The sequence below is a fragment of the Coregonus lavaretus genome (assembly GCF_964263955.1).
Source record: "Coregonus lavaretus genome assembly, chromosome: 30".
Lineage (NCBI taxonomy): Eukaryota > Metazoa > Chordata > Actinopteri > Salmoniformes > Salmonidae > Coregonus > Coregonus lavaretus.
In genome coordinates, this window is record NC_140017.1 from 5,861,792 (window position 1) to 5,879,349 (window position 17,558).

The window sequence follows — 17,558 nt, forward strand, 5'->3', positions numbered from 1 at the left end:
AGCCATATTGATGATGTAAGTAAAAGATGGAGGAATCTCTGGGACCAATTACTGTGACTTTGTACCATCTTTTTTCTTCTTCTTTTGTAAAATAGCCTAGTCACTCTCTAAGATCCAAATACACAACATCTTCTCATACCAGGCTCTTTCTGTGGAAGAGAATTGAACTTAAAAAGGAGATTCTGACATAGTTGGCTAAATGGAGCCTTGGAGTCACACTAAGAACCAGCGTGAGGACTGAGTGTTCATATCATAAACCACAGTCATACTGTGCATTAAACATATCATTTCACCAAACAACTTAAGTGAAGTAAACTTGAAAAGCTATGCAATCCAATTTCTGTAAAAAGATAATGAAGAGACACCGGTCGTATAAGAGCAAAATCTTGACCCGTAATCTCGCCAATGATGTGCAGTGCAGTATAATTGTTAGCATTTTAACAACATTTGACACATTTAAAAGTAATTTGCTTTGAAGTAATTCCTTGGTCCTCTGCAAGAGTAGGTTCAGTTTTTTTCTGTGGGTGACATTCAAATGGCATAAACAACTTCTTAATCATCAAATCCCTGCTGTCTGGCACAGAGTGGTTCAGAGTGAAATAAGAAGGGAGAGTATAACTTGAGCGTTCAAGTATTTGGCTAGCTCACACCACAAGACCAAGACAAAGGGGACTCCACTTGGCAGGTTTCCTGGTTGCTGAGGGGCGCTGTGACATCATCACTGAATGTTCCCTTCAAAGAGTTCAGTCTGTATCGTCAGGTGACTACGAACTGCTTGGTACACCATTGGTCAGTACCTGAAACAGAGGACAGACTAAGTAGCTTGATGTGTTGAAAAATTCATTTTAGGTACAACAATAACAGATATTCTAATACAGATTCAGAAATGTAAAACAATAAACTTTCTTCCACTTAAAAAAAACAGAAAGTACCACTCTAAAAACATGTACTGTGCCTCACACAGCCCCTTAGCAATACTAAGAAAACATGTCTCCGTCCACTGTTCTGAGAACTCAGCAGGGGGTATGTTCAGAGTGTTCAAAGGCCTCATTTCTATTACTGATGTAATCGGGCCACTCTCCCTTTGAAAACAACACTTCAAATCAGGTACCACAGAATCTCATGTGGAGAGTGGATTTCTTATTTAACTATTGTTTTCACCTCTCATTATTTTCACTATTAGGTAGACTTTTAATATTAGTACTAGTACGATGAGTGAGAAAGAGCTGATGGTAAATGGAGATAAAGCCCAGAGATGAGTGGTTGAGGAAGGGAACGTTATTACTATGGTGTGAGTGAGTAAAGTCTTATGGAAGAAAATGGCGGATGCGGGTGCAACAGAAAGAGACTCGGTTAGTTACATACGATGAGTTGAAGGGGAGAGTGATTATCTGATCGAGATCAGATTGAGAGGCACATTCAAAATACCGTATTGTTGTGAGACAATCACTTTTATTCTGTAACTGGAACACCCAGGTTCTCTTTATTTTCTGAGGGAATGGCTAGGTAGTCTGTCCTGTAGATGGGTAGAAAGAGAGGCAAATCTAAGACCCTGTGGTGCATCAGACTGTGTACATTTCAGTGGGGCTTTCTTATTGAACTCCGTCAATGCAAAACAATTGAGACAACTGCAAAACAATTGAGACAATTGGGATACGTTTTCATTGGGAATGTTCCAGTTTATTCGTGACAATATGGCAACAGCAATATCGAACATAAGCCTGGATACTGACTTAGAAACTATGACACATTTGCTAATAGGATTCCCACAACCCATGAGTTAGCCTATTTCCTAACTATCCAAGTAAGAGGACCATGTAAAATGAAAGTGGGAAAACGGTAGGAAATCGGTTAATCACAGGTGCAACTGGTGGAGATCATCCTGTCTCCACAGTCCACAATTGATGTGATTTAGGATCAGTAATGCATGCTACAGATCCTTTTAAATGGATGCATTATCCTGTACTGTTGAACAGCCAGTCACATATTATGGCTGGCTGCCATCAATGTGCCTCTAGTGTTTATCTGCTCAAACAGCTCAATACCATAGCTATGTCCCAAATGGCACCCTATTCCCATAGTGCACTATTATTTACCAGAGCCCTAAGTCCTGTCAGCACTAGAACGGATGGAGGTCACGCCTCGCAACACACCACTGGTGGTTAAACTTACTGTGGTATTCCTGGGCATAGGGTCATTAGGCATTGCCTCTAGACTGATGCAAAGTGCAAAGTGATCTCTATTTAAAAAGCATTTGTGGAACAACTGTCATGAACCATGTAATGTAGCAGCGTACTCTCTTCATTTGTTCAGAAGTGCATTATTTTAACCCATTTCTCAATCGATGCCTTCAGGCATTCTCTCAATTTCCTAAGTACATTCTGTGTACATCTATCCTGCACTATTGGTACTTCCAGTGTAAGGTACAGGAAATAGCGTCATTGGATTCAAACATGCACTGTATATTACCCAATATCGTATTGCAAGGTTGAAATTTGATGGCCACAATCCACTGTACCGACTTCCATCTACCGCTCAGCACCATCACCAATCATTGGGAGCTGACAGCACAGGAATATATTTAAGCCTTGGCCACAGAACAAGTCAATTTCAGATCCGGCTGCAAATCCACAGAGCACTGAATTGGTTGTTTGAAAATGGCAGAACAGGATTCAGCAGAGCGCTCCAAACAATCCAGGGACCTCAGCAGAAAGACGACTTACTGAAACAGCTGACCGACTACTATTGACCGACTACTGATAGCAGGTGCCTTCAGACCATTACACCTCCATTACACTCTTTCACAAACCTCACAACCTATACATTGGATACTGCATGGCCTAACAGTAAATGTAAACTATTCACTACCCCCAAGTTATTGAAGGGGTCATAAAATCCGCAAGGGAAATTGTACGCCACATTGTCAGTAATGCCTACTGTGGGTAAGGCCAAAACTCCACATGCAGTATGAGATACTTAGCATCGTATCTATACTGTATATGCTGAAGCCAACTCTAGTCGTCAATCATTGCCCTGCACCATACATCTAGATACATGGTGCAGGGCAATGATAGACGACTAGAGTTGGCCTTGGTACATACAGTATGGAGACGAGGCCATGATATATGAGGCTACGAGATACAAGCCTACGGGATTCGAAGCTACGAGATACAAAGCTACGAGATACAAGACAAGCCTATGAGATAAACAGCCATGAGACACATGGCTAAGAGCTACTCACGCGGTGTCCTGGGCCTGCTCGTCTGACTTGGAGATCTTCCTGTAGCAGTAGACCATCTCCACCAAGAGCCAGCAGGTGAGGAAGACCAGCAGGACGTACATCATGATCTCTGAGTACAGGGCAGTGGTGTTGTCACTGGCTGCCAGATAGACACACACAACCCATAGAGATGGATATAGGGCACACTTGCTACAAAGTCGGTTTTAGCATTGGCAGCGCCATCAAAGGCTTTCACCATTTTAAAGTAGTCAACTGGGTGGGACTACCTATGGGTTAAGGAAGGATAACAGAATTCCATCCAAGTCAGCAGAAGGGATTAGCCAAGTACTCCTGAGCAAAGATTCAAGCACCACAGGTGGCAGTTAAATCATTAACTTTAGCTTTATGCCTGTTCAGACTATACACACTCTAACACAGTAGGTGGAGCTATACACCTTTTTAGTTCGATTACAAACCGACAATAAACTCATAGAACTAAAAGAAGAAGACATTGACTACTTTGAAATTGATATAGCCCTCAATGGTTCTGCCCATGCTGTCACAGAAGTGATGAATGGCAAAGATAGGTGTGCCCTCTTTCCATCTCTATGACACAACCCACACCGCATCTGTTTGGATAGAACACTGCAAGACAACAGAAATAGACAATGTATTTAAACTGCATTGGTTTGATAGGGACTTACTGTAAATTTTGCACAGACTGTTCTGCAATTATGTAATTTGTGAATAAGGCATAGAGCAGTAAAGATAACTATGTGTTAGTTAGATAACCATTTAGGCCTATTTGTTTGTATGGGACGGTGAACAGATTCTCAATGTGTTTTGAGACCCAGGCCTATTTGTTTGTATGGGACGGTGAACAGATTCTCAATGTGTTTTGAGACCCAGGCCTATTTGTTTGTATGGGACGGTGAACAGATTCTCAATGTGTTTTGAGACCCAGGCCTATTTGTTTGTATGGGACGGTGAACAGATTCTCAATGTGTTTTGAGACCCAGCATATCAGCCATAATGAATAACTGTCCTGTCGCCACTAGCAATGAAATGACAATTCTAATTAAAATGGCTTCAGTATGCAGCAATCTATTTCTGATTGGTCCATTCACTCATAATCAAAATGACAGAACAGTCCCATATGTGGGCATTACGGCTTGTTCTGTTAGCCAGGTGAAGTCAATCTCATTCAGTATAGGAGGCAGTTAAGCATGCTTTGTCTGTACATATGAGAGTTTCTTTGGTACATATTGAGAATATACATTTGATTGGATAATGGTCCAATCATAAAGATGGTAAAATCAAATTATTGCTAGTATAATCAAATGTGTAAAGTATACAGGATAGTGTTTCACGTAACCTTATTGGGAATAGCCAAAAAGTCCTCACATGATGCTTTAGTGTTTTCCTGCATGCATCTTACATTCTCTACCACTCTTGTCCAGGCAATTTATTGCCAGCTAATAGTTAGTGTAGCTCTATGCAAAACACATTAGATATTGTAGCTCATATTGATAGGTCAAATTCCCTCAGTTAAAATGTTTTCGTATTAAACAACGATTATGCAATTGCTTCCACCTGTTTTCTTAAATACACATGAGGTCTTAATTGAACTACACATTTAATTGACCCATTGTCATCCCTCTTGCAACAGTACTACCAGCCTTAAACTGGAGCGTTTAGGCTTCATATTTGTAACATAAAAGTGTAAACCATGCTATATCAAAACGTCTTGCTACAATACATAGAGAAAGAAAACAGCAAAAACATGTACGATAATAGCGATTCTCAATGTTATTTTTGTGTCTTTGTCAGTTTCAGATGTTATTGCTGATTTTTTTTACTGTGGCAATAAGGAAGTCCAATATACCACAATATATTGGTACAAGATTATCAAATGAATAGAGCAGATTAGATGTATACATTTAAAAAAAAACTGTTTATAAGTGGAAAGATTTTCCTTCGATTTAAATAAGGTATTTTGGAGTTGGATCTGATGAGAACCACTGTCTCAATGAATTGATGCCAAACTCCAAGAAGCCTGAGGCACAGCATTTTCTGTGTGAAACTTCCAAATAGCTGCAGAAAGATATCAATATCGTAAATCCCTTCGTATATTGGAATGAAAAATGGATCGCTGACCCACAGCTTTTTGCAATAGGACACTACTATGGCATGAGATGCAAAAGAAAAGTTGTACATTTGACGTAATGTATACAAGGGCAAACTAAAATATAGTTGGTAATGACTATTGTCAAATGTAGATGTATGCAGATATGAACCAGCCAGCAGTCCACAATAGACAGGCAGATAGAGGTATTGTAAAGTGAATGTAGGAATAATTATATACAAATATACCTATTAAATAGTATTTTTGAGTGAGGTGAACATCCAGAAAGCATCCAGTAAATAGAAACCAAATGATGTATATTACCCCTTATAATAGATAGTAAAATAGTTGGTTAGAAAAACCAACTGAGCTTTGATAATAATAAAAACAGAACAAAAAAAACACAATTACTCATACAATACAACTATTAAAAACATTTAAAGAAAATTGTAAATTAGATTAATATACCTAATAGCACCTAAGACCAAATAATACATTTTAATTTTAAGTTTTGTCAAAACACATGGCCACAACCAAGAAGAATAGGGTATACGGGCAGAGCATGAATAAATACGCAAACCACAGATAGTTAAGCCTCCAGCTAGGAGCTTGAAAGCACAGGAAGTACAATTACAAAACAAGAAGGAACAGGAAGTACCCTTACCTTCTTCTCTGACCACCAGGTTGATTACCAGGCTGTTGGTAACCGAAGGAGAGTAGCAGTCAAACTCAAACTGTCGGAATACCACACACTTATAGGTGCCCGTGTCGTTCATTGTGACGTTGAGGATACTGATGGAGAGTTCCTGCAGATCTTTACTTCCATTCCACACCAGGCGACCCCTCCAAGGCCCGTCCAGCTCCCTGGGTTGTCCATCAAACAGGTAGATCTGAGGGGGTAATGTAGCAGGCACACACACACAAAAACACACACACACTAATCGTTGTTAGCTAACTTTGCCTGATTTTTCCCTCATAGTTCAAAGTATTTGTGGGCCATACAGCCTGACCAGGAAAAGCCTCCATGCCCTAGTTATAGGCAATCATTCCTGGTCAGGTCACATGGTCATGAAAAACTGCTGGTCCTATCATCAGGTGAAATAATTGTAATGAAAATGTAGAAGTTGGTGTTTGTGAAAATGGATGTTAGATGGAGGAGACCTACAGGCATGGGTTCTTCGTCAGGTGGGATGTAGTACCAGTCCACGCGTGTCTCTGCGCTGACCTCCTCTCTCTTCATACAGGAGATGCAGGTCAGTTTCATGGGGTTCCCAACGACTGCCTCTGTTTCCGAGGGCACATCCACGCATACTGGCCTGCTCACCTGCACTGGTGATAGTAACACACAGAGCGGCATCACCCAAGCACCACATTGTAGCATGTACAGTACACATCACCCAGAGATACATAATCGTGTGTGTGTGTGTGTGTGTGTGTGTGTGTGTGAGTGAGTGAGTGAGTGTGTGTGTGTGTGTGTGTGTGTGTGTGTGTGTGTGTGTGTGTGTGTGTGTGTGTGTGTGTGTGTGTGTGTGTGTGTGTGTGTGTGTGTGTGTGTATGTGAGAGAGAGAGGCAGGTTCGCGTTTTTTGTCATGAATCTTGTTCTGCAGGCAGCTCTGCAGAGTGGTCACAAAGACATACAATCAGATTTTAAACCTAACCCTAACCTTAACCCTGACCTTAACCACACTGTTAAACCTAATGTCTAACCCTAACCATAAATTAATATAGCCAATTTTGACTTTGCAGCTGGCCTAAGGGAAAATCACTCAGTTCTGCCTCCAGGATAACACTCATGTGAGAGCAGGTGGGAATAAAAGACAGCAAAAACACAAATGTATGATTGTATTCTATTCAATCACACCCTCAACCCATCACCCCCTGGTCTGTTGTCAGAGTGTGGTGTTCTATCGGATAACCCTGTGACCTAATTTGCTGCCCTCTTAATGATGTCATGTGCGCCAGCCTTGGATGAGCTCCCTGTTGTGCCAGTCAGACTGGCATAATGCAGTGCCATAGACACCACTGTTCTCAAATCACAACTCACTCACCACATAATACACTCTCACACCCCGTACCAAAATATATTTCACACTGGACTGACAACCGTGGACACATGCAGTGAGCGTAGTATCATCCACCCCACTACACAAGGGCTGATTCCCAAACAGCACCATATTCCATATATAGTGCACTACTTTAGACCAGGGCCCGGGTCAAAAGTAGTGCACTATGTGGTCAAAAGTAGTGCACTATGTGTTCAAAAGTAGTGCACTATGTGGTCAAAAGTAGTGCACTATATATGGATTAGGGTGCCATTTGGGACACAACAACCCCAGTTAGGTTGCTATAGTGATTGAGGGATGAAAATATGTGGTTTTCTGCATGGAGTCTTTGTGTGACTGACTGATGAAACACAGGGTTAGTATTATGTAACCCAGAGCCCCGGGCTGTCTGTCAACATCGATCACATCTCCAGCTCATTCTGAAGGGTCATACATGCAGCCACATGGAAACCGGGACAGTCACAGTAGTGAAAGTGACACAGAAACATACTGGGAAAGAGGACCAGGTAGAAACCCAGTCTAAATTATATGTCAGTAGCCTAATGTTATGTATGAATTCATGTATTTCTTATTTCTGAACGGCAGCACAGACAGGGCTCATCTGAGGCTTTAACTTACTGAGAAGTGAGAAGAGGATCTACTGTATGCTCCCTATTTAAGTACCTCTATTAGTTTGTTCATGTTTTTAAATGTTGGAATAACTGGTGAAATATTTAGAATATTTTATATAAAAGTGAATGTTATTATAGGCTTACTATGTCACTTGACCGTGTCAAATCATGCCATACTAGCCTTAGTCAGACCTCTCAAAGTGGTCAGTTGAAAAAAAGGTCACGTAAATGATGACGGAACATAAAGGCCTAAGTGTTGGGATTTCAACTTGTTTGATTGTGATGTGTCAATTAATGTCAATAACCGTCGGATCACAAGTCTAAATTAGGTGTGATTTTAAACTATTAGAGACAAATACATAATGTAAGTGCAAACACTTACCTACTAAAACCAAATGTAATAGGGAATGCAATATAACCCTGGTTCGAGTTCTCATATTCAGTGTTCTCTGGGATAGCTGTCTTGGGCACTCTCCCTGTTCACGATCAAAGAAAGAAAAAACACTTTAAGCCTCGAATAATCTCATATTTCATCTACAGTATTTCTATGGCGTGGTGGCGAATTGCCCTAGTTTGATTAGGCTATTTGAAGAGCGTAATTTCAGGACAATGGACAGCGCACCGCTACCCAGGAGATCAATCGTCGATAATTATAACACATTCTCTGTAGAGATTTCACGAAGTGTGAGAAAAATCCTGCTTTAGGCTATATGCTGGTCTATCGATTTTGCGTAAAGTTTGAAAGTCGAATAGGTTACACAATAGGCAACGATTGGTTATTTGCCAGTGTCTGAAGATACCATTAATTATATATTATCATTGACTGGCCTGTTGCCTAAGATTCATCATTTATCTTTTCGTAAACTTTTCCCACATTATTCCAGTCGTAGTATCTTTGTGGTGAGAAAAGAAAATAACTCACACACTCACAGTCATTCACTAGATATTCCTCGCAGCTTCGGCATGAACAAAACCCAAAAGAGACCTGTAGATTCCACACTCCGCTTAGGCCACTTTCTATTGCGGGATCTGGGTGAGCGTCTATAAATCCTCAATCATACAATGACAATGGATTGTAAAAAGTTTCATATGAATAGCAAATAATAAATTGGTTTGATGAAAATGGGCTACTCCTTTGTCAGAATCTTCATAAAAGGAGGAGCAATCCGAAAATGACGTTTCTTGTTCCGCTGTTCACTGCCTTTGTTTTTCGCAGTTATCGGCCTCTTAGCACTCCGATAACATATCCCTTGATGCGCATGCGTAAAAGTCACTCCCTATTTACAGTAGCTCCTCTTGTTCCCAGACACATGGACAAAAATATTTAAATCGACCATTAAACTCTGAGAATGGCTTGCCAAGAAAAACTTCCAAAAGGACTAATTCGCGGTCAAAATTAGTTGGAGCACTCCAGGAAAAAGCTGAGAATTATTTATTTTTCACTTTAATCTATTGTACAGGCTGCGAACAGATGACTTACGTTTAGACGTTTTTTTTCTGGAGTGCTCCAACTCCTTTTTACCGCGAATTAGTCCCTTTGGAAGTTTTTCTTGGTAAGCCATTCTCATGATTTGTGTCATTGTTGTTGAGCAACCCTCCTTTCCTTTGTTGGCTGAATCTCAAAGGCCTACCTGAACTCCGACCATTAAACTATTTGCTTTCCTATTTTTAACAATTTGACCTTTCACTCTAAATAAATAATACATTTCAAAATGGCTATTTACATGAAACATGAGTGCCCTTAAATTGTGCACACTATTAAATTATACTTATAGGCTATCACAATTATCTTCAAATGAATAATGTTTTTATTTTTTAAAGTATTCAAACAAGTAATCCAATTCATAGTTAGCCTAAGTAGCGGAATTTGAATGAATACAGTAGTAATCACTGCTCTTAAGTTCACACAGAACTGGACTACAAAAAAAGATAAGCCATCTAACAAAGATGGAGGACTGTTTTTAATTTAATACAAAGACATTTTCAGTGCAGGTTGTTCCTTAATCTTCATACATTTCTTTCAAGTTAGTTTTAGTTTAATTCATCCACACAAAGGAAGACAAACGAAATACCAAACAGTGCACGTAAAAACAAGGTAAAAAAGGTGTGCAGATGAGGTTTGAAACCCAAGAGAGCATATATGAAAACCACATCAAAAGAAAAACGATTATTTATATATATATATATATATATATATATATATATATATATATATATAATCGTTTTTCTTTTGATGTATATGTATATATGTATATATATATACATACACTACCAGTCAAAAGTTTGGACACCCCTACTCATTCAAGGGTTTTTCTTTATTTTTACTATTTTTTACATTGTACAATAATAGTGAATACATCAAAACTATAAAATAACACATATGCAATCATGTAGTAACCAAAAAAGTGTTAAACAAATCAAAATATATTTTATATTTGAGATTCTTCAAATAGCCACTCTTTGCCTTGATGACAGCTTTGCACACCCTTGGCATTCGCTCAACCAGCTTCATGAGATAGTCACCTAGAATGCATTTCAATTAACAGGTGTGCCTTCTTAAAAGTTAATTTGTGGAATTTATTTCCTTCTTAATGCGTTTGAGCCAATCAGTTGTATTGTGACAAGGTAGGGGGGTATAGAGAAGATAGCCCTATTTGGTAAAAGACCAAGTCCATGTTATGGCAAGAACAGCTCAAATAAGCAAAGAGAAACAACAGTCAATCATTACTTTAAGACATGAAGGTCAGTCAATACGGAACATTTCAAGAAAGTTTCTTCAAGTGCAGTCGCAGAAACCAGCACTATGATGAATTACCAGCCTCAGAAATTGCATCCTAAATAAATGCTTCACAGAGTTCAAGTAACAGACAGATCTCAACATCAACTGTTCAGAGGAGACTGTGTGACTCAGGCCTTCATGGACGAATTGCTGCAAAGAAACCACTACTAAAGGACACCAATAATAAGGAGAGACTTGCTTGGGCCAAGAAACACGAGCAATGGACATTAGACCGGTGGAAATGTGTCCTTTGGTCTGGAGTCCAAATTGGAGATTTTTGGTTCCAACCGCCGTGGCTTTGTGAGACGCAGTGTGGGTGAACGGATGATCTGTGGCATTGTGTTGTGTGACAAAACAGAACATTTTAAAGTGGTCTTTTATTGTCCCCAGCACAAGGTGCATCTGTGTAATGATCATGCTTTTTAATAAGCTTCATGATATGCCACACCTGTCAGGTGTATGGATTAATTTAGCACAGGAGAAATGCTCACTTACAGGGATGTAAACACATTTCGGAGAAAAAAGCTTTTTGTGCATATGGAACATTTCTGGGATCTTTTATTTCAGCTCATGAAACATGGGACCAACACTTTACATGTTGCGTTTATGTTTTTGTTTAGTATATTTGTAATTGGCAGAATTCAAGGGGGTTGGGATTTTTTTGAAACTTTTTTTACTGAGGATTTCTGGAGACCGGTTGTAAACCATGGTTTCCAGAACCCATCTGCTGCTCACTTACAAGGTCTGAATAAGAGAAAGTAATGGTGAAATACAGAATTGAAGGATGTGAGAAAAGTCTGGTAAGCAGACTCCACATCAGCATGATTATAAAAAATGTCCCATTAAATATCCTCAATCAACATCTTAAAGTGCTCGGTATTACTTTTGTTAAATATTCTACATTTAATGCTACTATCCATTCCCACCTGTTCATTTCCAGCTGACGAAGAGAAGTGGAATATTGGAAATTGGTTATAAATGTCAGTATAAAGTGTACCTGTTTTTGCCACATTATTCAATTAAATCAGTAAAAATATTATCAATAAGGATAACTGATGAACTGGTCACTTTTGTGGGCTTGTAGATGAGGGGGATATAGATAGCTGGTGTATAAAGTATTCAAAAAGTCAGATGTCAGTAAATGGTTCTCACTTTTAAATAAATTCATGTTGTAGTCACCTAATAGAGAACACATTTTATCTTCTTTATTAATCAAATCCAAGGTTGATGCAAGGACAACGTTAAAACTACCAATGTTAGTATCGGGTGGCCTATAAACACATCCAATTATAACTTTTTTTACCATGAAGAGCGATTCAACGTCAATGTTATGAGATGCAAGTGCGAGGTCCTCTTTTACAAAGAATGTAAGACTTTTATGAACAAAAATGACAACAGACATCCAATGTACCACCACAGCCACACAAATGTTATATAACGTTGTTCAGCATCTGGAAGGAGAGTGCTTGCTCATAGCCACGCATTTAATACAGATCAGTGAAGCACAAATGTGTTTCTTCACCCCCTCAGGCATCTCTTCAAAGAACCACACAGCAGTGACAGAGCTCAAAGATCACCCTGGAGTAGAATCTCTCTCTCTTGATTTAATGTATACACTGACCTCAATGTGTACAGTATGTGTGTACGGTATATGTAGGGCTTTAAACTAGGGCATGTGTAGGCCATTGAAAAACACATAATTCTGAGCAAACCAAGAAAACCTATAAGCCTACAAAGCTTCTAATGCAACATTACAACCCCTGTGATTATCTCTCATATTTGGTGCTTATAGCAGGATGCTGCAATGACCTTTCATCTACATCTTCATCTACACATGATCCCATGTAGCTCAGTTGGTAGAGCATGGCGCTTGCAACGCCAGGGTTGTGGGTTCGATTCCCACGGGGGACCAGTATGAAAAAAAAATGCATGCACTCACTAACTGTAAGTCACTCTGGATAAGAGTGTCTGCTAAATGTAAATAAAACTTAATCTGCATTTGACACAAACCGATGAGCTGTTCGATTACATTTTGCTCCACTGCTTCTCTCTGCCATTACCTCTGAGAGCAGTCATTATCCCCCCCCACACACCAGTGTGAAAGAAGCCTGGGTTGCATCTCAAATGTCACCCTATTCCCAATATAGTGCATGACTTTTGACCAGAGGACACTATGGGCCCTGGTCAAAAGTAGTGCACTATAGAGGGAATAGCGTACCTTTTCAGACTCAGCCCTAAAGTACTGATGAAGAATCAGCATGACATCAACCATACCCATTATTCTCCATGAGTCACATTGAGTATGAATAATGTTTGCCTTCATAGACATTTATTTAGTAAAGACTAAGCTGTTTAATGAATTGTTAGTCATTGACATATGGAATATGATAAATCCGATTAGCACTTTAATGGATGGTACTGTGTGTGTGAGTATTCCATACATTGCAGAAATATAGTACATTCTAAACCCAGCATCTAAAGTAAAGCTATCTTCTTACGAGTAGTTCTACATTTCTCTGTGGCACTTCGACCTCTTAAACTCTCGACTGTTCTTCAATTTTCCTAATCTGGAAAGAATTCAAAGGTTTATCCAGTGAAGACATCTTAAAGCTCCATTCAACTTCATAAAGCAGATACAGTGTATATGTAGTGCTGCGATTTGAAGATCCAGTGTAATCTAACAATGAGATCACTGTGGTTAATATAGAGGAATAAGAAAGGCTTACCTGAAAGGATAATGTAGGTTGAAGGATTTAAGCTTACTACCATGGATTACAAATGTAATTTGAAGTACGTTGTCATTCTATTTCTATGGATGTTGTATGTGATACATTTTTCCAATGTTTATATATCAGAGCACATGGCTGATTAACCCAAATCATTATATCCAAGTCATAAAGCAAGTAGGCAGAAATCATCATTTGAATGACTAATTCCACAGCATATTACTTCTAATGAAAACACCTAAATAACAATGAAAATGGCAGTGTGTTGTTGCCAGCAGGCTGGGTGAGTCTCAGACACAGACTAAATATGGCAGGCCTGGTGGCTGCCACTGCCACATCCCAGAGATACGGGAACCATGGCAACAGTGATGCACAAGGGCCGGATGATGGGAACAAGGCAGAGAAAAGGAAAAACCCTTCGACTAACACAGGAGCAGCTCACCTCTGAGAAAGAGGAACCAAACTGGTTTGTTTATCATGCTCATTTCCAAGAACAAAACAAATAGATGTGTTGCTACACACTGGTTGAATCAATGTTGATTCCACGTCATTTCAATGAAATGACGCGAAACCAACGTGGAATAGACATTGAATTGACATCTTTGCCTAGTAGGTTCTGTGTAGGGTGAATATCAAGTGATCCATGTCCTTATAAAGGTACACACAACACTAAGCTTTGAGGGTGGTGGTAATGCACTCCAAGCAAATACAATCCATCACTGTTGGCCTACTTACAGTAAAGTACACTGATTAGATATAGACACCCAACCGGTAAGTGGATGCACTGGTCAGCTGACACTTTGGCTCAGCAGAAATATGAGCTTGGGATGATTGAAAATGGAAAACTAGCAGAAGTATGAGGCTCACCACAAGTGGGTGGTGTTCAGTAAGAAGAAAATGTTTTTTGTAACAGAGTGAAACAGGAAGGTACTGTACTGTGGGAAATTGTCCAACAATAAACACGTTTGATGCAAAAAAAAAAGAAAAAAAAGAAAAAAAAAGTATGTTACACACATAAAAAAATACTTGTTTTACCTCAAATGTAAAAATAAATAAAAATAAGGATTTAGTTAAACATTTTAAAAAAACATTAAAATGCTTTGTTCAAACGTTTATAAAACCCTAACTACAGGCCTGTGTTCACTACTGCATGGGGTTTGGGGCAAGTTAACCGATTTTCAGGGATTTGGAGGGATTTCAAGATTACAACATGGTTACAGCATGTGGAAACTGATGTTGGAACGTAAACGTGAAATCTGGCCAGCAACTATAGAAATGTTTTAATTAATGAAACTCAGTGCTAAATTAATGAGAAGTAGACTACATGTTTATCCCCAATGGTGTAGTTCAGACGTTCAATACAAACATGGGGGTTACACACTTCTATATGAGGAGGAGGATAGATTTTGAGGGGTCTGATCATTGTAATTGAGCATATTTTTTGTGGCATTACTGATCTACTCATCCATTTCAATATTGATGTACCACAATTTGAGATTTTAAAACTGCAACAAATATACATTTTTAATTGTACGTAACACAAAATTATCAAATGAAATCAAATAGCAACACTTACAGTGAGTCTGTATCCATGGGATCCTGAAAAAACGTCTTTATCAAATGTGTTTCCTCAAAAATGTGTGCCGCTCCAAACAAAACTGTAATGACCAAACAAGTTCAAATAACATTTCTAAAAGTATTTTGTGTTTGTATCATGGACTATGTATTGCAGCTGTCCACTGTTATGGACAGACAGTGATGGGACAGGAACAGTTGTGGGCTCCACTAGCAGCTGGAAAAAGGTAACATCATGCCAACCTGAGGACACAAACATACACAGGGCTTTACTTTCTATAAATAACACTGTTGTTGTCGTTTAAGCAACTAGGGAAGAAATAATATTGAAACATTGCAAATCCTTACATGAGAAAGATGTATGCTGGTTTACACTCTTAGAAGGAAAGGTGCTACCTAGAACCATATAGGCTTCGTCGGCTTACAAACCCGTTGGCAACCCTTTTTCTAAGAGTACAGTGCCAGCTGAGGGAGGTATGACAAGTAGTCAGATAGTGGGTGGTATGAGATATGATATTCAGTGAGACATTGTTTCTAATCTCCATGATAGGGGCTGTCAGGCAATGGAACTTTCTAAGGGGCATCACCCCATTTTAACCCGGGACTTGGCACTGAGTCATGGGCACTGATACTGATAGCCATTGACGATTGGTCCAGCTGACCTCCTCAATCTGCTCAAAGTCTAACCCCCCCGTAGGAATACTCCCTTTCTATTAGCAGAGTGCCCTGTGGATGAACTATCATGCAGCACTAATATTTTCTAGGTTACTCAGCCTGGAACGGGTCTAGGGGTTGGAGAGATGATAATACATTTACTGCTGCTCGGAGAGAGAGGGAAATGACCATTAATGGAAGAAATAATATCGTGTAATAAAATATTCATAGATACTCTTGAAAGGTTCTGGGTCACTGGTACAAAGATGTTGGGTTGAAACAAAGAGAAGCAGGCGCCAGAGCAGACTGGTCATCCAATTAAACTGTGATGTTTTGATTTGACAATGGTGGCTGAAGCCTGAAAGATATGGAGGGCAATGACCTGGAAAGTATTTATACTTGGCGACACTGTGATAAAAGCGATAGTGCACAAGCATAATTCATATCTTTAATAAATATCACTCCAATGAAAATGACCAGTTTGATTAAATCAGATGTGATAAACCTATTATACATCTATTATTCACACTATACACTAAAATGCACATAAAATCTACAAAATCACGAGAAGACAAATCATACCAAAACCACACACTTCAGTAGTGCCCCATTTTCACATGCTTCTGACTGGCTTATTCCCATACATCTAATTCTGGGTAGCCTGTTTTACCCATGCTTGTCATCTGACTGCTTGGTCCGTGGCTTTCTACTTCCTGATTGTATGGGCTCTGGTTATCTTCTAGTTTATGGTTCTTTGGTACCCTGCTGTCTAGGTCCTCATGGTCTGGAAAATGACTGTGTTCCTCCTGACCGTCTGATCTATGGTTGTCTGGCTCTGGGTGTGGGTGGTCTCTGGTCTGCTCCTCTTCCTCTGGACTGTGGCCATCTAGCTGGTGCCGGCTCATCCTGTTTAATATGATTTGCAGCTAGAAATACTTTTATCGCTGTAGTCTAAAATCAAATTAAAGAAAACAAAGGATTGTGAACATTGTTTTACCATTTTTATGAAGTCAATCTCAAAAGTGCAACACAAACCTGTCTGACAAGAGGTGCTCTGTGAACTGGCTTTCAATGGGGACACGGACATTGAGAAAGTCCTCCACTAACTTCCCAGGAGACTGGTCTGAGGTCAGTGAGGTGTCCCTCTTTGCCTGAATAACTGGGTTACAGAAACTTCAATGCTTCTTACCTTGTTTACTTCATATCTGAAAGAGGAATTAAACTACTGAAGGCCATATATAGGCCATAGAGTGTAGGAGAGTGGCAATAAACTGTCCCACACTCTCAAGCTTTGCCTCACAGAGATACAGAATCTGGTTGGTGGTGTCAAAATAAAAGTCCCCACTGCAGTGTGACACCAGGCCCTCGTAGGCTGAGACAGGAACCGTTTTGGCCAGAAGCAGCGTGATCAGGGGGAAGATTTGGGTGTTGCACAGCAGTTTCACAACATGCCAGCCGAACAGGAAGACGGCAAAGTGCTGTGCGGAGAAGTTGTCCAGGGCAACGGGGATCAGGTGCACTGCTGGGTCCTCTGTGGTCTTGTCATTACTGGCTGGAATACAAACTGTAGTGTCAGAGGACATCATTAGTGTACTATACTAGTCAGCTAAGCAGATAAACACTAAGAGAGTAATGTTGTGGCCTACTTTTCTGAGTGTCTTACTGAACAATTTCTGTATTATGAGGGCAATGACATTTTAATTGATTGGTATACCAATACTTCTTTCCGTTTTTATAGAATTTATACTGTGAATAAAAGTAATATGCAGCATTTATTGATTTACAGTACAATTGACCATAGCCC

The 17,558-nt window shown here is 39.6% G+C and overlaps 1 protein-coding gene across 1 annotated transcript; it reads right to left on the reverse strand.

Annotated features, from left to right (window-relative positions):
- Positions 1-1,452: 1,452 nt before the first annotated feature.
- On the reverse strand, positions 1,453-17,337 carry LOC311105724 (sodium channel regulatory subunit beta-3-like; the record flags this gene model as incomplete). The annotated part of the gene is made up of 5 exons (XM_084147933.1): positions 1,453-1,516; positions 3,242-3,380; positions 6,010-6,235; positions 6,511-6,674; positions 17,055-17,337. 5 exons carry the CDS (start codon positions 17,335-17,337, stop codon positions 1,453-1,455), a joined length of 876 nt encoding a protein of 291 aa, XP_084004059.1.
- Between the last annotated feature and the right edge of the window lie 221 nt (positions 17,338-17,558).